General features: G+C 49.1%; 2 protein-coding genes across 3 annotated transcripts in view; both read left to right on the top strand.

The window, feature by feature from the left end:
* The window catches only part of LOC119404663 (AF4/FMR2 family member lilli), a 90,036-nt gene extending 81,803 nt beyond the window's left edge, over window positions 1–8,233 (top strand). The window contains exon 4 of the mRNA XM_037671259.2: window positions 7,875–8,233. Coding sequence (XP_037527187.1) covers window positions 7,875–8,085 — 211 coding nt within the window. The 3' untranslated portion in view covers window positions 8,086–8,233. The remainder of the gene's footprint in view (window positions 1–7,874) is intronic.
* Window positions 1–24,350, top strand: part of LOC119404664 (epidermal growth factor receptor kinase substrate 8) — a 136,342-nt gene that overhangs the window by 19,459 nt on the left and 92,533 nt on the right. The window lies entirely within an intron of this gene.

Genomic DNA, 24,350 nt, shown 5'->3' on the forward strand with positions numbered 1-24,350 from the left:
AAAGCCAACGGAACGCGATCGTGCAAGTGCTCCGGCTTCGCATCGCCTCATGGTTCCATTTAGCGTCCCAAAAGCAAATATATTGCTCAAGGTGTGGCTTGCGTTTTTCGTAGAAATAATTTCTTTATCATGTACATTAAGACGAAAAGTTGAAAGCTCACTAGAGTGTATCGCCCGCAAAGTATGTCTTTTAGTGTGATTTAACTCTCGTACGCAGGGTCCTCGCGCCGTTGCCGGTCCACCTCGCCCGTTGACGATCGGGCGAGGTGGCTACATACAACTACTACTACTACACTTTAAGAAAAACATACTGGCGTCTTTCGTTGGTTTATTTCATCAATCAACGGCGTTTTGAACAAAATTTTTATTGTTTAATCACGCACAGGAGAATCTCACCAGGCACTACCTTGGAGGTAAACAATGGCTGCTAATGGGAATGAGAGACAGAAGAAGTCGGCTTTTAGCTAACACTTAACTTCCACTTCTACTAACGTTTCCTACTGGAACATGCCAATGGCTGCTAATGGGGAATGAGAGACAGAAGAATTCGGCTTTTAGTTAACGCGCACGCTGCGAATTTTTTATTGTTCAACAACGCACAGGAGAAATCTCCCACCGGCACCACCTTGGAGGTCAAAGCGTAAGACTTGTTACGCACTACTACGACGACTACGAGGGACGAACGGGTGCCGCCTTAAGGAGCTTCGCCCCTAAAAAAAACTAGCTACCGTACCCCCCTCTGTTAGCCGTTAGGAGCACCGTGGTTAGGAGGTTGGAAGTGGGCTGCTGACTGGAATAGCGGCTCTTCTATCAACGTGCCTGGGCGCCCATAAAAGCTGGAACAAAAGCCACTCCTGAACAAGTGCGTAATCAAACTGTCGGCACGACGTAGCGTTCCTGATTTTCCTCTGTCTTGCCGTAAATGGCCGTACATATTTCGTGTAAATATGTACTATTCGAAATTCGATTCGATATTCGATATTTTTGACCACTATTCGGCACTATTCGATTCGAATTCGATTCGCGGTGAAATTTGACTATTCCCACACCCCTACTTATTACAAGAAATGATACTATTTAATGCATGCATTCGCAGTAGTGAGTGCGTAGCGTTTAGTAGTATCACTGCTAAATTTCACTGCTGCCCAATAGTTTTTCGTGCTCCATATGCGCGTTGTCTCCAGCATAGAGTTTCCTAAAATTAACTAGAGGGGACTCTGGCGCTGCGATCGTTCAGCCACCATGGGAATGATGGGTAGTACACGGATTTGCCTATAGTCTTCGTGCTTGCGGGCTTCGAACGCACTTGTACCTTTGTTTATTGTTGGGTTTGGTTTTCTTTCGGACGAAAGAATTGATCGTTGTGAACTTCGTGACCAGATTTGAATTGGTGAGCCTAAAAGGGTTAAAGTAGTGAAGTGGAAGTGTTGACTTTCGTTGAACTTCTTTTGCGACAAAGCGGATACAGGCGACGCGGAGCCAAATGGAGCCGAAAGAACGAAGTTTAGACAAACCGTGTACAACCCATCATTCCCATGCTGGCTGAAGCGCCATGCGTTGCAGCTTCCATAGACACTAGCGCCAGAGTTCCCTCTAGTAAGTATTGTAGGAAACTCTATGGTCTCCAGAGCATAGAGTTAGTACAGGCTCCGTCGGGAGTGAAATCAAACTGCGACCGACATCCTCCTCCTAAACAGTCAGCACACCAGAGCTGCCGATAGTAAACACGTGCGCCTCTAGGGGAAGTCATACGTAGGACAGCACAGCGTTGAAAGTGTCACGACGAGAACAAGCGGAATATGCAATGCCTTGCAGACTGGGACCCTCAACCAGTCACGTCGAACAGTACACATTCGCCACTATGTGTACTTTAGCTTGTTTGGTGTAGCTTGTAGTTTAACGTAGTTCCTCTAGTGCATGTACAGTCGAACTTCGTTGTAACGAAGCAGCATGGGGACCATTAGTTCGTTATATCCAACATTCGTTGTAACAGTAGAGATAGAAATTGGCACTAACAAATCGGCATTCTAACTTGCCTGAAAATCCTGGATACACAAACGAATTATTCTAGGCATGAAGCCCACTGTATGCAATCCTAATCTGCCGCCTTGTGGCATTGCAAACTAGACAAACCGAATGTGAGAAGTTGAAATTACAACAGAACAAAGTTCGTTTGACAAAACAGGCCTGAGTTCACATTTATTTGAGAAAGGTTGCGACCACATTTTTAACGGAAGTTTTAGTGTCACAACCACATTTATAGAAAAACGTGGTAGTGAAATGTCTTTCAATAATTATTTCCCTTTTTATGCTACCTCTCCAGTTTTGAGCCTCGTGCATACCAAATATTTCTTCGTTATAGCTGATAATGCGGCGGCGCTAACCTTTTAGGTTTCGTTATACGAACGCCATTGAAGAGAAGGGTGACCAACAAAGTCCGTACTTAGTTCGCTATAACCGATAATTCGCTATATCAATGTTGGTTATAATGATGTTCAACTGTATTAGAAACGTTATATTTCGGATTTACAAGGCATTGGCGTAGCGATAGACGGGAGCGTTGAAAACAAACCTAGAAGACTCGAAGGCTTCGGTAGGTTTGTCTTCCGCTGGGTGCCTTGTGGGACACGTTTACGAGGAGTCGTTTGTTGCTCGGTGGCCGTCCGTATAACCTGAACGCCTTAAAATGCCTTATCAAATGTCTTAACAGCTATCTCTCACGTATAGACCCCCAAGCGTGCCGTATTGATAGGTATCGCCTCTTGCCTGGGCATGCGCAGAAAAGTTTTCGTGCCTTCTTTCTGCCGCTGTGCGTCCTTGCAGTTGTTAGTCGGCGTTTGTGGTGTCTTGACTTCTCTCTTGTGTCGGTGTTTGCATGCCCAGACTTTTAGCACGAACCTGAACGAGCTGTGCTCTTTTGTTAGACAACCTCGACTGTACCTTAGAAGCTTCACCTACACTCTAAGAAAAAAGAGAGTCAAAAGAGGGTCATGGAACCGTGACTCTCTTCGGGTGTCCATCTGACCCCTTTTGGAAGGTACAGGCAGAAAGAAAGAGTTCGCATTTGGGAAGGAGTCACTGGACCCTCCTGAAGCGCGTTTCGAATGGCTTCGGTATACGGAAGAGCCGCCGTATACGCCATACATATCGCATGCTCGCCCTTTGGCGCCGATGGCGCCTTGCTCGGCGACGCAGACGGGGTTGGCGCCGGGGTGGCGCGCCGCTCTCCTCTCTCAGTCGTCTCAGCGGCGTCAGCGGTCTCAGTCTCTCAGTCTCCTGGTCTGTTGGAATGCGTTGCGTGGATGCGTTGGTTGCGCGTCTTCGGTGGTATTGAGTACTGACGCCGGCTCCGTGCACGAAGTGACGCTTGGAGGGCGGTATATTCATGGAGCTGCGGACACCGACAACGGGCGCCAGTTAACGGTGAGTGTACTGCTTTCGTAGGTACTAATTTTACAGCTTTAGCTGGGCGTCTGCAGCAGCGCTGCGGAATCTGCCAGCCATTTCCAACAGTAGCCTGTATCCGCGGGGCTGTAGTGGATGCCCAACTAAAGCTGTCAATTAACGAGTTGCCACCGTTATGCGCGTTGCTGTACAAGCTCCCATAAAGTGAGCGATGCAAACAATAATCGAGGGTCATTTCTTGCTGATCGCACGTCGTGTCTGCACTACTGAAGGTGCAAGATGTCGTTTTGAGATGCCCTTTAGTCTGCTTCATAATAAAATTTCCATCGACTTTGAGTGTGAGGCGTGCTTCCACGCGTGCACGGAACGTGAAAAAAAAAGCCTGTGTACAGAACGCTCAGACGCACTATATGTAATGGTTTTTGTTGGCTTAAAGACGGTAGTTTGAGGTGCAGATATAGTACGGTGGCTTCCAGAATGTACGCGGTAGTCATTCAAGTTGGACACGCCTCGCCGGTAAAGTGAAAAAAGCTCTAGACTTTTGACGGCGCGCGTTGTTGCGGCCGCCGGCGTGCACTCTTTTCCCTCGTTTCTGTTTGCTGTTTTCGTGGTTTGCATACACTGCGATGACGTTGGGCGCTATAAGAGAATCGAGTGAGTGTACGTGATTGTGGGAGTTATGTGCGCTAATTCTAGCATATGACATGTCTGATCTCGACGTAGACGGCGTACGCACGCGCTGTGTGTCGTTCGGGCCCTAGTACTCGCATCTTTTTATCTGAGTATTTAAGGATGGGTTACGTTTGTAAAACGTGCGGTCAATAACCGCTCACGGCATGCCCCTGGCTGCCGGAGGATGTGCTTTGTTGTTTTGTTGTTAGCCTTTATTATGTCTGTGTGAACCACTTATTGTGTAGGTTTTGCAAACCTTTACTGCAATTTCATTTTCTCATCATAATATCACGTTCTGCTTTTCAGATACCGTTTTTCATGGTGCTCACGCTGGACAGGAGCGACAACCTAGCAAGCCACAAGTCTGATGCCTCAAGCCGTCACCACATTTTGATTTATTCTTAATCACAAGGAATAAATATGGAAACATGATGGCGATTTCTGCTGTTCATTTAGCTCAATATGACACTGTGCACGTCAGTCACACATATATTCATAGAAGCATGTAAATGAGGAATACCCAAACTTCTTCATTGGAAATCACAGACCATCTTTTCGCGTTTTCTATATAACTTTGTTGGAAAATATGTGTTGTTTGACGAGTTTTATTAAAATAATGCTAAAACTGAACTATTCTTTTCTACAGTCGCTGGGCAGAACGGCAAGTATTATTGGACTTGTTTAAAATGAATACTCCACTATTTTCAACAGTAGTCGCGCAAAAGTAGAGCAAGGATCAAATGAGTAGCTTAAAATACTTGTGGAGTCGCTTGATGCTTCGGTGTGGGTCCCTTGACCCCCCTAGGAGCGTTACCGGCAAGAGTCGTCTGACTCCCTATGAGTGTTAACGTGATCCTCCCGATGAGAGTCTTTGCACTCTTCCTAGAGGGTCAGGGGACTCTCCTAGAGCGAGCCGACCCTGACCCACCAAGAGAGTCACCGTGACTATTTAAAGAGAGTCCTATACGTGGCAAGTCAGAACTCTCCGAAAAGAGTCACGCATACTCTTTTTTTTCTTAGAGTGTAGGTCTTCGTGCGAACAATTGCGTCACTTTTATCTTTGAAGTCGTGCGTGCCGTAATAACTAAAACTTCAGAAAGGTTAAGAACGCAAGCTTTCTCCGCAGACAAGCGTGGGCCTTGCCCCGGCAGCGGTGCGAAAACCTCACCAAAAATGTGTGGGCTGACCGCGCATACGAACCGTGGCGTCGGCGTCTTCTCGCATCGCAGACGTCTCGAGGCAAGAAAAGGATGAAAGTGCACGCAACGCGGAGTGGGCGTCGTCTGCAATTGCGAGAACAGAGACGACATTGCGCGCGCAGCCTTCGGGCACGAGGTCTTCGCCGCGTGGTCTGCTTCCGGTTTCAAAACTGCACGGGCGCAAAGGAAGATCTTCCCTGAACACTTTTATCCATGGTTATTGCCAATCAAACTGTGCGCTAAGCGAGCGATATTAAATCTGCACCACTTACAAAAAACTTCCACGAGGCTTTTTTCATGGGCGTTCGTCAACCGAAGCTTTAAAGAAGTGAATCGTTAGGTCGCCTTCTAAAACGCAAGCCAACGGCCATCTGTCGTGCAAAGGAGGCGTATAAGTTACTGCTTATATGAAAAATGGTCGCGGAACATAGACGGACTCGAATCCCATCCGCTTTCATTGGCTTCGAAGGAGCTGTTTAGCACAGGATGGTCCACATTTAAGGTGAACTTCAGAAGATTTATACGGAACACACGAGCATCCGCTTTACTTCAGGTGAACACCACATTAGCATTCAAGACTACATAAAAGCTGATGCTTAATACATAATTCAGATAATTATTATTGTGTTTAAGACACCATGATTAGACGTCATATAAAGTATATTTCGATCGTGGCGCAAAATAAACGTTCTAGTTTTTCTGGATTGAGTACTAATAAAGTGTTCACCTTAGATGTGGTCGACTCTGTACATGCCGCGTCGACCATATTTAGGAGCAGCACCTCCTTAGTGTTCAAACCGGAAGAAATGTCATATATGACGCACATTAATTTTTTTTTGGTAGTTAGTGCTACAGATCAGCTTCTATGGCCTAATGTGGCATTCTTCCTAAAGCTGTCGGATCCGCGCGATTTGGTCTAAGAGAAAATGACGTCATACCACCCTCTTCACGTGACGTCATCCTGGGAACGGAAAGCGTGCAGTGAATCGCCAGACGGGCGGGCAGACGATTCCTTCCGGGGAGCAGCGTACGTTCGTTTGTCAAGGAACAGACATACGCGCGTCTGCATGGCGCGTAAAAAAAAAACCGCGGGAAAAAAGTGGCGCACGCCCGCACATCGCGCGCTTTCACGTGAGCGGACGATTCAGGTCAGCGACTGCTTTTCTCCTCCGTCTGGCCATCTGCTATCGGGAACCCTAATCTCATCGATAGGGAGCGGCCCTCCTGGCGACGCGAGCACCCGTTCGTTTAGAGGCGTAATATAGTGGCAGAGCAGGGGCACAGCTTCGAGCTATAAGCTCGATTAAATGGACCGCGCAGCAATGTAAAACGAGTCTCGTGTGGAGCGAGCAGAACGCGCTCTATGCGGCGGCCGCCACCCGATTTCTTCGAATTCGGCGACTAAAGGGGGCTGCCTCCATGGTCCCCAAGGCCTCGTCGTGAGAAGAGAATGCGTGCCGCAAATTATAACGTATCGACGAACTTGGTTCAACGAGTATTGTTGAACCCCACCCCCTTGCCCTGTGCGCCCGCCTACTTTCGTTTGTATACATTCGCTTCGCATATCGTCAAATACTAGGCTGTCTAATAAACGCAGGAAACCACTTCTACAATGTAGCAGTGTTTTCTCTCAATGCTCGCAGCGAGACTCATTAAAACGAACGCGCTTTCTCCGATGGGGAGAACGTGCACCAAGTTTCGCGGTTCCCGCCAAGCGTGGCGCGCGCGAGTCTTCGGGAAACGCCGCGTGCTGAACGTGAAAGCAAGCGATAATTAAGGCGTTCGTCGTCGGTTCCCACTGCAAACAATGGCGTCCCCGCCGGCATCGAAACGCACGTGCGTGACCGAACCCTTGTCGCCCCACGGCGGTCGCGTAACACGTTGTAGGCGTCGCAGCGCATGCGCAATATGCCCGATGCGGAGTCCTTTGTTGTTCTCTTTGTTTGTGCTTGCCGGTTGGCGCTGCTGGACGACTTCCCGGATGGTGGCATTGCTTCCTATACGCTTTGTTCTACTCTCGTTCCGTGTGAAAAACGGACGCGACGCGCTGCTGCGGGAGGTTCGTACACCTTCCCGGTGACAAAAACAGAGCCCGTTGCGTAACGATTTCCGCTATAAATAGGCAACCCGCAGGGCATGACGTCACAGCGATGCGGTGGTGCTGCAGTCGCATTCCGTTGTTGCTGACGAATTCTACGGAGACGCGAACTTTCTCGTCAGGCTAGACTGCTTGGCGGAGTAAAGTTTTCGAGTATTTCACTTAACCTGCCGTGGTAGCTTACCATGTAAGGTGTCGGGGCGCGGGTTCGATTCCAGGCGGCCGCGTTTGGATGGGGGCGAAATGCAAGACCAGCCGTGTGCTTAGGTGCACGTGAAAGAACCCCAGGTTCTTTATGGATTAACCAGGGGTTCCCCACTACGCCGTTCCTCATATTAATGAGATAGCTCGGTGTGCAAAGCGCCGGTTGACTATCGTTCTTCCATTGCAGAGCGCTGTGTATCTGCACTTTCTGTATTGAACCAGGTACTATAGCACATAGGCTGCATAGGCTCCAACTGTTCTGATGAGCGCATTTCTTCGATCGTGCTGCCGGGCAGGTCGCTGGCCGCGCTTCTGCTGGTGTGCATCTGGATCTCCCTGGTGTCGGGCTTCTCCATCCTGGCGTTCGGCTGGATCTTCAACGTGTTCGTGCAGGCCACGCCCTTCTTCTACGTGTCCCTCGGCACCGGATCCAGCCTCGTCCTCCTCGGATCTTTCCTCGCCGCCTTCCGCAGCAAGACGCCAGCTTCGGTCGCCTTCGGCCCCTGACGACGTCTCGTCTCGTGGAGACGACGCCGAGAGGCACAGACCGTCGCTGCCAACTGCGAAGGTGCGGGTTCGATCGCCACGGAGATGGCACGACACCTGCCCGGTGCTCGAATCGCTTGGGTTTTTGTCCCTGAAGGTCAAAGTAAAAATAAAGGAACTCTTCAGAGTGTTCAAGAGCGCGGCCTTTGTCTGTGCGTAGGTATGATGGAGGGGGGAATGAATTAAATACTGCGATTTTACGTACCAAAACCAATGGCGGATCCAAAGAGGGAGGGGCTCGCCTCTTCACCAATGACAATGATAGCACCCCCTCCCCCCCATGAAATGGCTAAATCCACCACTGGCCAAATCCACGTCATGACCACGATGGTCACCAAAACGGCAAGTCCAATTTTGACAACCTGCACGGTTTTTTAGTGTCCTCGTAAATATTCGAATCTTTGCATTTCGCTCCCATCGTATTTAGGGGAAGGAGCGAATGAAGCATAGCACAGCCTGCCTCGACAAACATGGGTAAATATCCTCGAGCGAAGGAGAGCCTAGAATAGAACAGGAAAATTTTAATGAAATGTGAATCATTCTTATGGGGGGGAGCTTAGTCGCCCGTTCAACCTGGTCAATCGGCGCTTGCTGGACGGCCAGGTCAGAGCTGGACGGCCGCGCCACCCACTGATCCGACCTGTGTGTTCGTGTCATTTCTGTGCCCGTCGGGTTAAAGATTACACGTCATGTTTCCGATGTGCTATCGAGGTTCCTGCCCCTGGTGCGTAGGAAGTCCTACACTACATCACATTACCTGGCGCTGCTCAAAGCCTCCCCCACACCTGACAGTCTCAGAAATGAAGCACTTGCCGTGGTGTTTTGAAGATACTTGTAATGGACAAGCTGAGGTGATAGGAGAAAGTGGTTGTACACTTGTGCGCATTAAGACACTGACCGTAGTTCTGTTGCTGTTCGGTGGTCAAGAACCGAAGTTGTAATAAATAAATAAATAAATAAATAAATAAATAAATAAATAAATAAATAAATAAATAAATAAATAAATAAATAAATAAATAAACTGGTAGAAGCTGTATACATAGAGGCATGTTTACCCTCTTATAAAGCGAGTGCCTTCGGTGCGCGATAGGCGCGCAAAATAAGTGGGACAAGTATCAAACAGTGTCGGCACCTCTTGAAACGCAAGCGCTGGTGTTCGGCTATGCGAGGCCGAGCCTCGCCCATGCACAAAATTCAAGGCAACGAATACTTCCGCATTTCCAAAAACAATCGCTCGCGAATGACAAACATTTAAGAAAGATCTCAAGCGATGGAAGACAATTCCAAAGGGGCCGCATTCGCAGACAATGCACCTGTCCGTGAAACGATACACGAACGGGCTAAGCGTGTGAATGTTTGCCTGACGCTGTATGTCTACATTGGCCCTCATCGTCGGGGCACGCCCATCGCAATCTGGTAGCCGAATACATTATTATCGGCGCTCGCTGTGCGCCGATTCATCGAGCGAAAGCAGCCCGCTTACTTCTACAGATGCCAGCCTTTTCTGGGTCGTGCGCCACTACGCGGAGCGTTGCTTCCCTCGTTTCTTCGACATTTCCTCGTCCACAGGAACGGAAGGTTTCTCAGCAAACGGCTAGATGGCGCATGCAGCTAAGAATGTCACTCTGGCAGGGAGCCGTATGAAAGGTACATAGACATAGCCACATAGAGTGTTCCACATTCGCCGTCATGACTACAAGCGTCGCCGACTAACGCTCACAGCTTCGTTTCAGCGCTAAAAGGTCAAACACATGAAAGACAACGGGACAATTGCGCTTTCTCTCATATGTTTGCCATATTAGAGCTAAAATGAAGATGTCGTCAAGTGTATACCAACTAGCCCAGCGACAAGTTATTATTTAACACTCACACGCTTGCATGCATAGAAATACCCGATAAAGTGGACGGGAGGACGACCACCGCGGTAGCTCAATTGAGCTTCGAGCGCGTTATCCGAAGGTTGCAGGTTCGGTCATTGCATGCCGGCGGCACGTTGTCTTTTCGTCCACTTTAATTTCTTCACATCTACATCATAGTTAGCACAGTACAGTTAAGACTGCAAACTTTAATGCCCCGCATACCTTCCTTGGCTTCATTGTCTGCTGGTTTTCATTGAGGTTGTGTCCAACAAAGAAAAACGAGCCCTTGAAATTCCCCTTCTTTCGTTCACCCTAAGGGAGCAGTAATATAAAGTAACCTTATGAGTGTTTGTTGCACGTCGGCTCATATGCCAGATGGACGAAGACGGAAAATTGTCCAGGAAGCCAGGCTTGATTCGTTATACTCCAGATAGATCGGATTGGGCAAGGTAGACGGCAAACACGAGCTGAATATTGACATCAGTGCAAGTTATCCATATAATTATAACTAATTAATTATACATCATTAACGAAAAAAAATTAGTGGTGGCTACTCCAGTCTACTGGGAACAATATGCACTAGGTTTGCTTCGCGTAGCACCGTTCCCCTTTTTCAAATTCGTGCTACGTGATAGTTGGGACACCGTGTGTGTGTGTGTGTGTGTGTGTGTGTGTGTGTGTGTGTGTGTGTGTGTGCGTGCGTGCGTGCGTGCGTGCGTGCGTGCGTGCGTGTGTGTTGTGTGTGTGTGTGTGTGTGTGTGTGTGTGTGTGTGTGGTGTGTGTGTGTGTGTGTGTGTGTGTGTGGTGTGTGTGTGTGGTTAAATCCAGTAGGGTATGTTGAAGGGCTAGCTGGTACATGTTATAGAAAGGAAAAAATTGAGTAGCTACTCCGCTATGTGAAGCTGGATGACCAGCGAAGCTGTTCAGCGCACGAGACAGGTGACACACAATTTCGAACCACATCCGATGACACACCTCGCGACTAAATCCGAAATGCTTGTACAGAAAGTCCCGTTTGAATTCCGCGTATATATGCTCCGTTAAAGTTACCCATTTGAGCAGATTGCGTGTTTTTTGCCGCGACATGTGTCACGATGCGAGGAGTTCTCGCGCACGAACAGACAAGCGAGTAAATGCCGCATCCATATACAGCTTCGCCCTGTTCGCTTCATATGTTTGATAGTCATAACACAACGCCATATGTCTCATTCCACCTCGTGAACGAGGAGAATCAATGTTGTGAGTGCATGTGAGTGCATGTGAGTGCATGTGAGTGCATGTGAGTGAGTGAGTGAGTGAGTGAGTGAGTGAGTGAGTGAGTGAGTGAGTGAGTGAGTGAGTGAGTGAGTGAGTGAGTGAGTGAGTGAGTGAGTGAGTGAGTGAGTGAGTGAGTGAGTGAGTGAGTGAGTGAGTGGGTGAGTGAGTGAGTGAGTGAGTGAGTGAAAAGTTCTTCTTGAGCGGCCAGTTGGTGAAGCATCTTGAACGGAAAGGCGCAATTTTAGACACCTTGAAAGTGGTGTCTAAAATTGCACCTTTCCTTTTAAGTGAGCGAGAACTATGTCACCGTTTGCTATTAGGCTCAGACCTGTGTTACAATTAAGGTGTAACACGGCAAAATGCAGGGTTAACTTGTGTGCAGGCTACATCGAGTACCATTTGATGGAGGCAGCCACGACGTTCGCGTTACCGGTGTTTACAACGGAATATGCAGAACGAATTACCGAATCTCAGACACAAACACGCGTGAGTGCACGTCGGATGCCACGTGATCACCCCAGCTTCGTTCGGTGCGTGATACGAGGAAGTCGCGCCTAAAGACCTCTCTCGCGTGGCAGTTATTTCGACGGCGATTGGAAAAAAAAAAAAAAAAAAAAACGCCAAGTTCAGGGGCGCTAAACGAACCGCTCGTGCGCCCTCACCGCGGTATATGCGTGTGTATCTACGATATAAACGCTGCCACCACTGGGAAGTCGTGTCTGGGCGACCCGTAGCGCGCCAATGGGTCACGTGTACGCGTACCTCGGCATGTTATCGAGGAAGAGCGCGGTAAACAAGTAACGAAGCAAAAGCAGAGGAAAGGAGACCGGGGAAATTGTGCCTCGCGGGCGAAGCGACGTGTCGGTCGCATGCCGGCTGGCCGGTCAGTCCCGCCGCCGGCCATACCATGCATGAAGCGTCGTTGTACCCGTTGCTTGCGTAATAACAAAACGGCCCACCCCTCTCTCCACATAAGGTGGTGCTGGCGGACCCCCTCCCCCTCCTTCGATCGGCCTCCCTAAAGTTTCCCCTCGCTGCATTTTGTGGGCCTTCTTTCTCGGCATTCCGGCTTGACCGTTCACTGCCTTTTCTCTTTCTGAATCCCCATCTTCGTCCATCTATACAACGGTCTCCCTCCTCGCGTCACGATCTCCTGCCGCTCGGCGCTGACGAGGCCTGACGACACCGCTAAATTCAAGCAACGCTTGCGTGTGCTAAGAGGCGCAGCCAATCACGACAATCGCACCGGTGGGACGTCATCGAGGCCACCATATTGTTATGCTACCAGAATGGTGGAACGCTGCCCTTCATCCCGATCTGCTCACCTCCGGAAGAGCAGTGGAAGCTGTGAATCGTACAAACAAAACGGCGTACGTTGACCCCATACAGAGAAATAGCCGATATAGCGACATTGCCTGGCACGTGCAAGCTCTCGCCGGAGAAACAAAAAGCGGTTTTGCGAAAGACGCAATTCCCTCGAAAAGCACTAAATCGGTTTTGACTAAAAAAATAATCCTTTAGAACTCAATTATCGTCGACTTTAACAAGACATTGTCATTATTAGACGGAAATGAGGGTAATATCTTCATTGTTGAATATCGCGCCGGCATTTCAGCGCCTGACCGCCATTATGACATTGGCTCAATGAATCTTTCCTGGAAGTCGTCGTTTTTAGTGTCCCTTAAAACACAATTCAATTTATTTTCACGATAAAGAATTGCGTTAGCAGACGTCGTCAACACCTGTGACGCCACGGCGAGTTGGTGAGCGAGTCTGAAGATGACGTCGCCACCTGTACTTTATTTTCTCGTGCAAGAGTGGTTGATTTTGATATTGTGAAAGGGCAATTCTACTGAAACGAAGAAAAATATTGTTTTTTTGTTCTCTCTCTCTGTCTTCAGTGTCCTTATTCTAACGCGTGTAACCCTGAGAAAGCATGACACTATTGTTTTCGCGCATCTTTACAGACGCCGCCTCGAGTCTACAGTCGCCGCTGCACCGATTGAATTACGGCATACTTGGTCTCTCTACCGCTCGAGCCTTTTCCCTTCACGTCTATTTCTCTCCTATGACCCGCTGCTCGTAAAGCGGTACCCAGGTTTCCTCGCTTTACGGCCAAGTGGGGGGAGGGTTGAGAACATTTTTTTGACGCTTCTTTTTTTTTTTTTTTTCGCCGTCATTTACTCCTTTTTCTGCCACCTAATCGACGCCATAACCCTTTTTTCTCCTTCTTCTCTGCCGGCGCACGCCGTCCGTACTGTTCTCCTTTCTTCTTCCTCGCTCGCTTTTTCGTACGCCCCTTCGGCAACGTGATTCCTGCACCAAAACGGGAAAAGCGGGCCGCCGAAAAAACGCTTGTAGGGCTTCCATGCGTGCTACTCAAAAATGAGTGCGACGACACCGTCTGCCGCGCTGGGAACATCGTCAGCTCTAGGTAAAAACTGTAAAAATAAAAGGTACAAAAATAAACGTCACAAAATACCCGACAGGGACATCAGTTTCTGCGTCCACATAAAAGAAGCAAAAATTGGGAGAGATAAGAGAAGAATAGCAGCCGCACTCCATATAGGATAAGATGGAGAGAAAGAGATGTCTTACGCATACACAAGAATGACGTATGCGCACGTCATTCATCCTACATATCAGAGATGACCGTCTGTACACAGACCTCGCTGAATGGACGCTTTTGGACACAAGCGGATGCCCTTGGTCAGAAGGGCCGACAAGGCAGGCCAGTACTCAAAATATTTCAGCCTTATCACGCACAGTTCAACGTGCTGACACAACACGTCATATACATGCTGGCTGTTTATATTAAAGCTGCCCTCAGCTATTTTCCAGCGTGCATGCCGAGTCGTTTTTTTGTTGTTGTTGTTTATTTGTTTAGCCCCCTGCGTATTTGCTAAACTCGCGTGGCACATTGACGTTGTAACCGGGCGCGAATTAGCACTACAACGGGCCACAGCTATTTCGTTCTTACTCCAAAGAAAATAAGTCAGACAGCTGCCATTAAGGAAGTGAATGCAGGCAGTTGAAACTAAAAAAGGAAAAAAAAAAGGCTTATTTTGTAAACAAACTCACAAAACGATGACGTGACACAATCACTCACAGGCTCGTTTAATGTACGGTTCTTTTGGAATGAACAAAAAAAAAAAAAAGATTACAGGCAAAGGAAAGACTGTGCGCTCATCTAGCGTAATGGCTTTCAAAGTTCGATACCGATGGCGGTCAACTTAAAAGAAAAACGAGGCAACGCGCGCTGCGATTATCTCCGCACGTCTTCGCAATTATTATCCCCTCGAAATGCGCAGTTAATGTAGACCACCGAGAGACGCCACGCGAGTGAAAGTATTCTGTTTTTGTTAGGCCTAACAGCATGCAGACTCGCTTTCTCATACGGCTGTTGCCGATTTATCCATCGTTTCCGCCTTCGCGCGACCGGTGCTGTTTTCGCGGGAATTAGAACGCGCGTAAAGAAACATTAGCGTATTCGCATGTATACTACGATCCATTGTTTTTTGCGCCGATAGCGAACACCGCTCACGACGGAACGTTCTCGTCACGACATCGCCTCCGGCGGCACCCCCGATCACCTCCTCCGTTATCGAGCCGCCTCACCGAATCTGTCTGCCGTTGCGTCGGCGACGGGCCGGCATATACGGTGCTTGCCAGGGCGTATATATTACGTTCGCAGCAGCCATGCGCGGAGCTCAGCGCGGTCACTTTTCACGCGTGCCGGACCCGTACGGCGCCCTATTTTACCGTCGCGACATGGTGCCGTGGGAAAACGCGGACGGATTCGCATGGAGCACGTTACACTTATTCCTGTGGGCGACAGGCAGGCGCTACGTTCAACACTTCGAAGGCGATATTATGACGTCATTACGCGTGAGTGAAATAACTTGATGATGGGACCTGGTTATCGATTGCGAAGGAAAGCAGCCACTATTTTCGGCAGCGCATAAGGATGCACTGCTCAAACGCCACTGGGGAGTGAGAAGGGGAACAATATTTGCGTCAACGTGCGGAGCGGGCGTCCGCACGTTCGCGACCTCCATCGACGAAGCGACGGAGGCCGCGTCCGCTGCTGACGGCTGCCACGGAGCGATAAACTATGTGATGATTGATAAACTATATACTTCGACAGACGTGCTGGCAAGGGGCACCAGAGGGTTCATGCCCATAACTCAGCAAAACGCGGCGGCTGCAGCGAGCGAAGAGACTTGCGTGCTGCCTATAACTTCAACGCTGACTTCGCGGCCCAGCCGGTCAAAGTACGGCGTTCCTGCCGTACAGCCGTGCAGCCTGTCCCCCCCCCCCTCCCCCCATCCCTGTTTTCTTTTTCCCTTCGGAACCCCTCCATGCGCCTTTCCCCCTACGGAGACGGCGATTGTTTCATCTCCGCTCAAGCAGCGATTGTCGGCAGCCCTCGCATGCTTTCACTCGTACGTAGAACATACAATGCGCGGGCGATGTTATCGATTTGGGACCTCACGGCGGCACCGACGCCGACGGCAAAAATACACCAGAAGTGTCTATATAATTGCTATCGCAATAAAAGCGTTCTCGGATGCAGTTTGGGAACACAAAGTCTCGTCCTTGCCTAAACCCTGGCATGCAGTAAAGTTAAATCTCTGCAAACCAATGGTTTCGTCCCTTCCCAATGCAAGCAAAATCGAACAATCGCTCGACAAACTTGGTTTACCCGCGTTCAAAAAAGGCGATTATTTTTTTCACGGAATATACGCTATGGACGTGAAGAAAAGATAGAAGAGGTCTAGAAGTGCACATCACATCAGGGCACTGGGTGAAAGAAGAACGTGCGAAGGTACCTCGCCTTATGTGTGCTCCAACGGGGCGCGTTGCATCTCCTGCAGTTTTTTTCCAGAGATTCTGCAGATTCATGCACTCATATTTCATAACGTCCAAGTAAGCTGCAATTGCATCTTTGAAGACGCGTTTCACTTTCGTGTTATGACCCGATGGCTATGAAAGAGAAATCAAGCTTTATATATATATATATATATATATATATATATATATATATATATATATATATATTATATAATATATATAATATATATGATATATATATATATATATATATATAATATAATATATATAATATATATAGATATATATATATTATACTATATATATATATATATTGCACATTTCGTTGTCCTTTGCGGCTCGACAAAGAGACTCATCTGAAGCCTGCCGTCTCGCATTGCACCGTCTGCTTGATGACTGGCTGCGGACGACTGCATGGTACAACATCTATACGTCAGGAAGATAGACGTGCATACAAATACGATACATTGACTCAGGTTTGCACGGATGTTCCTATAACGGAGTGAAGCTGCAAAGCTCACCCGCAACTCACGACCGGCCGCTCGTACTTGAGATGCGTCTCGTAAGACCAGAGTACATGGCTCGCAGTTCAAATCGCCGTCTTGCATGCAGGCAACGCTACGTCGAGTTTTGAAGGCAACACTACGTCGAGTTTGAATACAAGATATAAAACGGCAAAGCTAACGGCAATGCCGGCTCTCATCGTTTCATCTCTCTTCGCAACCCAACTTTTTTTTTTTTCATTTAAGTGTAGCTGCCGCACAGTTCGCGTGCACTTCTTTGGTCGCTTTGTCGGCGGCAAGGAGCTAGATCTCGACGAAATATGCCGCCATGTTTGATGTGCCCTTGACGCTTGCCGGTGGGCGCGCTCACGACTTTTCGTGCCCGAATCGGCCTCAGAATCTACTCTGCTTGTGCTGCCCATTTCTCCAGACCGTTGCCGTACATTTATTCGCCCCTCGTATACGAAATGCACAGCGGTAAATATCGGGGGTGTTTATGTGCCGAGGCTCCCGTTTCGGGTGTCGTGAGGATTTCGTTTCGACGCACACAACGTGAGCGCGATAATAAGCCATATACGGAAGAAAACAGAAACTACCCTCGCCCACAAGCTTCGTCAGAAACGGTTCTCGATAAAAAGCGCTCGCATCCAGTGAGTGCACACACGCGTAATTACGACAACGCGTTTCTGTATACTTCGGATACAAGGACAGATGAGAGATAGGCATTTCGTGCATGAGCATTCACCGCAAAATATAAAAACTGAACGAAAGAACAGAAATGTTGGGGTGAAACGTCGTGTTGCGGAATGACGACATGGTTTCGCGTCTCTCGAAAATTCGGTCGCACACCAGCGTATATAGACTGGCACTGACTCTATCCGATTCCTGGATCCATGCCGTGGAGCGATAATTTGTGAAATTCATTGACTGCGCGATGCAATCCATAAAATTCCAATCGTGCAGTCAGACATTCCACATCCTTAATTCTCTTATTGGACACAGTCTGGCTCTTGATACTTACACATTTTCGCTATAGCAAGCCAGAGACACAACTCACGTTGGCTGTCTTCTGCGCCTTTTAAATGCGAATGCATTTCTTAGTCGGGGCATGTCAGGCGTCTGTCGGCGTCCGCGCGCCGGCAGGTGTTATCTCTCCGCTCTCACTCACCTCCCATAGCAACAGCTGCGGGTGCTCGTCGGCTCCCGCGTGTGTAGGAGAGGGTAGGTGCAGTGCTTCGCCGCTCCTTCTCTCGCCGTTCGCTCTCTCTCCTCCCTGCGCCCCACTCTCCCGTCCGCTCGCTCGCACGTATATATAAATGGAGTGAAGCGCGCGCCTCACTCTCGACCATTCGCTGGCTGGGCGCTTCTCAAGGCGATGGCAGAAGTCGGTGAAGGCGAATGTCTGACGACAACGGTACTACCGCCGTGTACTCTTGCGCATAGAAATGCCTTCGCATTTCCTCACGATTCCCTTCGGGGAGATGGGGCATTTTTTTCGACAATAAACTTAAGCGCTCTTAAGTACCCGCCACGGATTCACCACTGGCCGTTGCTGTTATTACTACCCACTTCGTAGCAGCATTACCGTTACCGAGATATTTAATACTAGTCCCATCATAACCGCTGTCAACCACCACAGGGGCGCAGCCAGGATGCGATTCATACCCACCGCTCCCCTGGCTACGCCTTTCAGTACCGCCAACATAATATTGAAACCATCACCAATTCACCACCACAGAATCGATGAAGTGCCGAAAATACGTCTCTGTTATTCCGATCCCCAGTACATTTGGCGCGGAGAATTTGTGGCAGTCAATAAATTCTCGTTGCGACAGCGATTGTAGCGATGTGGTCGCGAAAAGCCTTCACATAAAGGCGTGACCATCAAAGTTCCTCATCGCGGTTGTCACGCTTCGCAGATAGAACGCGCGAGAACAACGTCCCAAAATTTAAAAAAAAATCTATAGAGAATCGGCGGGGCCAGAGCCACTCCATCAAATCGCCCTTCGAAAAGCCCTGGCTTTATAGTCGGCGAACACAATGTGCGGCGCCATGGTGAAGGATGCGGTCGATGAATCATCGGGATTATCGACGGACGAGCTTTTTCTCGGCGCTGCCTTTGACCGCATGGCGTGTCCGCCGCGGCCACAGCCGTGCGTGCACGCACTACGCATTCGCTCGGGACTCGAAGAGAATCCGGAAAAAAATAAGAAGGCTAGCAAAATGGCCGGCGTTTATTGCGAGGTGAGGGACGTAGTAGGGGTGAGGACGGTTCGAAACAAAGGACCAGTGGGCCACGACATTCTCTCCGTCTGGCCGCCGCCTGCAGAGAGGTTTCACCTTGATCGCGCTCACTACGAGAAGAATCTCGTTCGACGAGTGAAGAAGAAAAATCCTCTCGACCAATAACGAGGCCGCCGCTTTCGCTAATGGAATGCTCCACTTTAGGAGGCTGTTATTGTACAGACGGCGCTGTTCTACGCAATACAATAGCCCGGGTGATCTTCTGCTGTACGTGCAAGAATCTCCGCTATGTCAGATCCCATCCGAGAGGGCTGGGAATTGATATCACTCCCGCTCTCGTGTTCGCTCGCACCTATACATCCGGACAGAGAGACGGCTCTTCTTTCGCATCGTATTCGCGGCGGGTGAACAGACAGCTGCGTGGTCGCACCGAATATCGTGTTGCAAACTTATAAGAATTACAATCACCTGCGGTCTCCGTCAGCGGGTATCTGTGCAGGTATCAGCCCGTATCCCGCATGATCGTCATTGTTTCCGTGTTGCAGACATCGGAAGAGTTATCGACGATGTTGTCATGGCGTTGGATATATACCTGCGAATAATTACATTGGGGCGCTGAAACGAAGCTATTGCTTTTCCGTATTTTGATGGGTCTTTTTTTTTTCTGCCATACTGTTGACGGACCTTCGAAAAGCTCGAGAGCACGTTTCAAACATAACAGCAAAATACATTAAAATACAGGCAGTTCAACGATATCATTTGATAAGAAAAGTATTTTTTCTTGTTTTTTTAGCTCACGTACGTACAGTCAAGGACAAAAGTTTAGGGACCACGATACACAAGAAAAGCTGAGCGATAGCAACATGTACTGAGATCTTCTGCCGAATACAGTCACAAATTGCTGGGAAGGTCAAAGTTTTCTCCGATCTACGGTATCTAAACGTTTGACGCCGACTGCAGGTGTGGTAACACGTTGTCTAGTGCAGTTAAACAATGCAAGGTAGTTCGTGTAAGCAGCCCTAGTTGCCCTACAATCTGTTTCGCGAAGAGAATATTCGCTCTCCCTTCTCCCTCCATGTTTTTCTTTCGTTTTCTAAAGAAAAAGAGTACGTAAAGAAGGTTTCCAAATGACGACCTTGCTCGGTGTCCCGCGAGGGCCGTACAGCGCTCATCCTTACACGGGCTGCGCCGCACTTCAATGGCGAAAGACGAGAAGGAAAGCGCCACCGCCAGAAGAGACAAACATATGGTAAAAAAAAACAAGAAAACAAAGCGTTCACTGTGCAAAAAAAGGAGGCCTTAAAGAGGAGATCTCGTCGGCCTCCTCCACGACTCGGCCTGTGTATACGCCCCGACACGTTGGTCGTGATCTGCGTGCTCTGGAATCCCGCGGCATTCCGAGCAACACCCTTTTTCTGGCGCTCCCGTGTCGCTTTGAACCGTGCAGGGATGCGCAAAGCTCACGACGCGGTATATGCAGACGGTCGCTTAACGCTCGAATGCAGAGACGAGTTTCGCCGGTGTTATGAACAGTTCACCGCAATCAATGCACAATTATGAGCCTTAGACGCGCAATCAGTCTTTTACATTTTCCTGTGCTACGCTCTGCCGTATTGGTAGGGTCTTGGTAGGGGCCGGGACAACTGGTATCGCCAGAAAGAAAGCCTCCGAGATCAGGAGGGGTATCGCGAGTTTTCCGGTAGGGGAAGGGCGCATGCGCCGTGGCATCATGAAAAAAATGCGGATTATGCGCCTGAAGAACCGCATATAGCTGTTCGTCTCTTAGAGCAGGACACCGAAACAAACGAAACATCCATCCGTTCCATAAAAAAGAAAATAAACACAACAGTCGTCTGCGCTACAACATAGAAACAGACGAAGCAATCGCTTCTTTTCAATGCAAAAACAGGTCGCTGCGGTGACTCCATGTTCGAATGCTGACCCGAAGGACGCGAGTTCGATCCCGGCAGCGGCGGTCGCATTTCAATGGAGGCGAAATGCTAGAGGCTTGTGTACTGCGCGATTTCAGTGCTCGTTAAAAAAACCCAGGTGGTCGAAATGACATGGAGCCCCCCACTACGACGTCTCTCATAGCCTGAGTCGTTTTGGTACGTTATTAGGCCCCACAATAAACTATAGCCTGCATATATGAAAGAAAACAAACGCAGTATAGACGTCCGCTGTATGGTGCAAGCAAGGAAACAAAGGAGGACATCGTCTATTTTATTAAATAGAAACAGACAACGCAGCCCCACAATGAGACACGGAGCATGCACACGGGCTTTCATATAGAAGCCAGTTCTGCTTCAAAACTTTAAGTACGTGTGCATGGCGGCTGTTTCCGTAGACAGATAACTCGATGTACACGTCGGCAAGGAGCGATCGTTTAGTGTAATTTCTATATAAGCTGTTCTCGGTCACTTATTGCCCACCACCACGTTTCACGCGGTCGGTTGCTGGAGCAGGCGCTCTTTGATTTAGGCCCTTTCACTGAAGCGTGTGATATGACCACACGGGTCGCACAAAGCAGGTCGTGGTCGCGGCGTTAATTATATGGCCGGTAAGTCAGTTGACCGTTCGGACAACACCACTGCGCTGCACGATGGAACCCGATAAGCAAATCTGTGAGAAGGCAAACGACAAATGGCATTTCGTAAGTTGCACAGTATTACGTGTCCTGCATGGTTTCAACGAGGCAACATTTGTTTATAGTTTTGTTCGTCGTTGCGCGCCATCTTTTTGCTCTCTCCGCTTCACATAGGAGGAGTCGTCAGACGAGTGACTCCCTCTCCGACCGAAGGTGCGGTACGCACTTTGCTTCTCGTTTTTTTCCCGAACCGAGGATTTCCCGCCCTCGAGATACGGGGTGTTTTCGCGTTCTTTTTTCCGCATGCGCATCGCGACTTCCTCCGTGGAGAACTGATCCCGCCTCGTCTTGGTTCTGAACCGCCTTACCTCGCGAAAAACACGGACTAAATTCCTCTGGAGTGAAGGTGATTGACACGCAAATAGACACGTCACCTTTCATTATCATCGCTTCGTTGCACACTAATTTGCATTACAGCGAGAAGACTTAATACACGTCGGACTATTAGTTATCCACATAGACACGCCGTACGTTCTGCACTGGTTACGTAATTTAGAACGGGAAGAGAATAACGAAATAAAATTATACTGCAACCCGCCGCGGTGTTCTAGCGGTTGTGGTGCTCGACTACTGACCCGAAGGTTGCGGGACGGAATCCCGGTGGCGGCCGCCGTCTTTCGATGGAGGTAAAATCCTGGAGGCCCGCCTACTTATTTTTAGGTGCACGTTAAAGAACCCCAGGTAGTCGAAATTTCGGAAACCCTCCACTACGGCGTGCGTCATAATCATATCGTGGTTTTGGCACGTCGTACACCAGTTATTATTATTAAAATTAAATTGCAACCACGCTACCTATACAGTATATCACGCCGACCGACCCGTCGTGCAGACGATTCCTACGGGCCTATTGCGTACAGTTATATACCGTGCAAACAGGCGATCACGAAGAGGTAACAGCGGTGTGCTACAAGATGTTACGCTGGTGGGTGCTGTATCATTCCGGGGTGAATGCACGCCATGACGTAGAAGCCACGTAAACGAGGAAAAAGCCCCGTCGATATTCATTACACGATCTATTCTGGAATTCCACACTCGAAATTTTTCAACTCGGTCGTTGAACAGTATAGTGCTCTGGTAACTGCGCGACAAGCAACCAAAGGTCCCAAGAGAGCCACGCAAGTGCTTCAGGAGAGGCAACACTGGCGCAGCCAAGCGAGGTTTCAACCCATCTCCCCCGTAATTTTTCAATTATATATATATATATATATATATATATATATTGTTACGTGCACAAGAGATGTTTAAGGGGTATTTAATGAACACCGAGGCACAAAAGACCGTGGTGATCGGAGGAGCAGCGTCGTCGTCGTCTTCCTCTTCTCCAGCTGCTTTCGATTCCCTCTGGCAGTGACACTTCGTAACATTCCTCCTCTCTCAGACGAAGCCCTCCGGGCGAGTCATTCCTGCTTTCTTCCCGTGAATGGCTTCAGGCGGGCAACATGCGTCACCTCAGTCTTGCGTGAACGGCGGCCACTTGCAGTAAGACGCGCTATCTCGTAATTGACATCGCTTAGACGATCGAGAATAACGAACGGGCCGGTGTAGTCTGCGAGAAGTTTTTGGCTCAAGCCGCGTCGGCGTACTGGAGTCCACAGCCAAACACGATCACCGGGAACATAGGTGACATGTCGGTGTTGGCTGTCATAGCGTGTTTTAGAGCAGTCTTGCGCGGCCAATGTACGTAGGCGTGCAAGTCGACGAGCCTCTTCTGCACGACACAATGTCTCGGCGATAGACAAATCGTCATGGATAACAAAAGGAAAGACAGTGTCCAGCGAATGACGCGGTGAACGTGCGTACAGGAGGAAGAAAGGGCTATAGCCTGTGGTTTCGTGCTTCGCAGTGTTGAAAGCGTATGTCACGAACGGCAATACTTCATCCCAGTTTTTGTGGTCCGAAGCGACGTACATTGATAACATGTTTATCAATGTTCGGTTTGTGCGCTCGACGAGGCCATTAGTTTGCGGATGATAAGCTGTTGAGTGACGGAACTTGGAGGCACACGAACGGAGTAATTCTTCCACAACATCGGCAGTAAACTGGCGACCACGGTCACTTATTATCACTCGAGGAGGCCCATGTCGAAGTATGATGGAGTGGAGTATAAACTCAGAAACCTGGGCTGCCGTGGCGGAGGATAAGGCTGCCGTCTCGCAGTACCGTGTCATGTAGTCAGCACACACAATTATCCACCTGTTGCCTCTCGAAGAACGCGGAAACGGTCCGATCAAGTCTATGCCGACCTTTTCGAACGGAGTGCTGGGTGGATCTACTGGCTGGAGGTAACCGACTGGAGCTGAGGTAGGTCGCTTGTGGCTCTGACATTGGGTACAACTAGCCACATAGGTGTCAACTGTTTTGCGCATTTGAGGCCAGTAGAATCGGTCTTTGGTGCGGCTTAGTGTTCGCGTGGTCCCTAAGTGACCAGACGTCGGGTCATCGTGCGTAATACGCAGAACAGATGTCTGAAGAGACTCGGGAACCACCAGTAGAAAGCGAGCGCCCGTCGTTGATAAGTTCCTCTTGTAAAGAAGACCATCTCGGGTGCAAAATCGGCCTTCGCTTATGGAGCCTTGCGTTGGAGGAAAAAGAGCTTTCAAGCTGGGGTCTTTGCGCTGCTCAGCGGCGAAAGTCGAAGCATCCGGAAAGTCAGCTGACAGAGAAGCGATAAGATGGTCAAAGTTGTCGGCTTCACAATCTGTCGTCGGTAGTGGCATCCTAGAAAGGCAATCCGCATCAGCGTGTCGACGGCCACTTTTGTACGAAATAGTGAATTCGTATTCTTGTAGACGAAGGGCCCATCGAGCGAGGCGTCCGGATGGGTCGCGAAGGTTGACCAACCAGCATAGAGAATGGTGATCT

The sequence above is a fragment of the Rhipicephalus sanguineus genome, chromosome 9 (assembly GCF_013339695.2).
Source record: "Rhipicephalus sanguineus isolate Rsan-2018 chromosome 9, BIME_Rsan_1.4, whole genome shotgun sequence".
Lineage (NCBI taxonomy): Eukaryota > Metazoa > Arthropoda > Arachnida > Ixodida > Ixodidae > Rhipicephalus > Rhipicephalus sanguineus.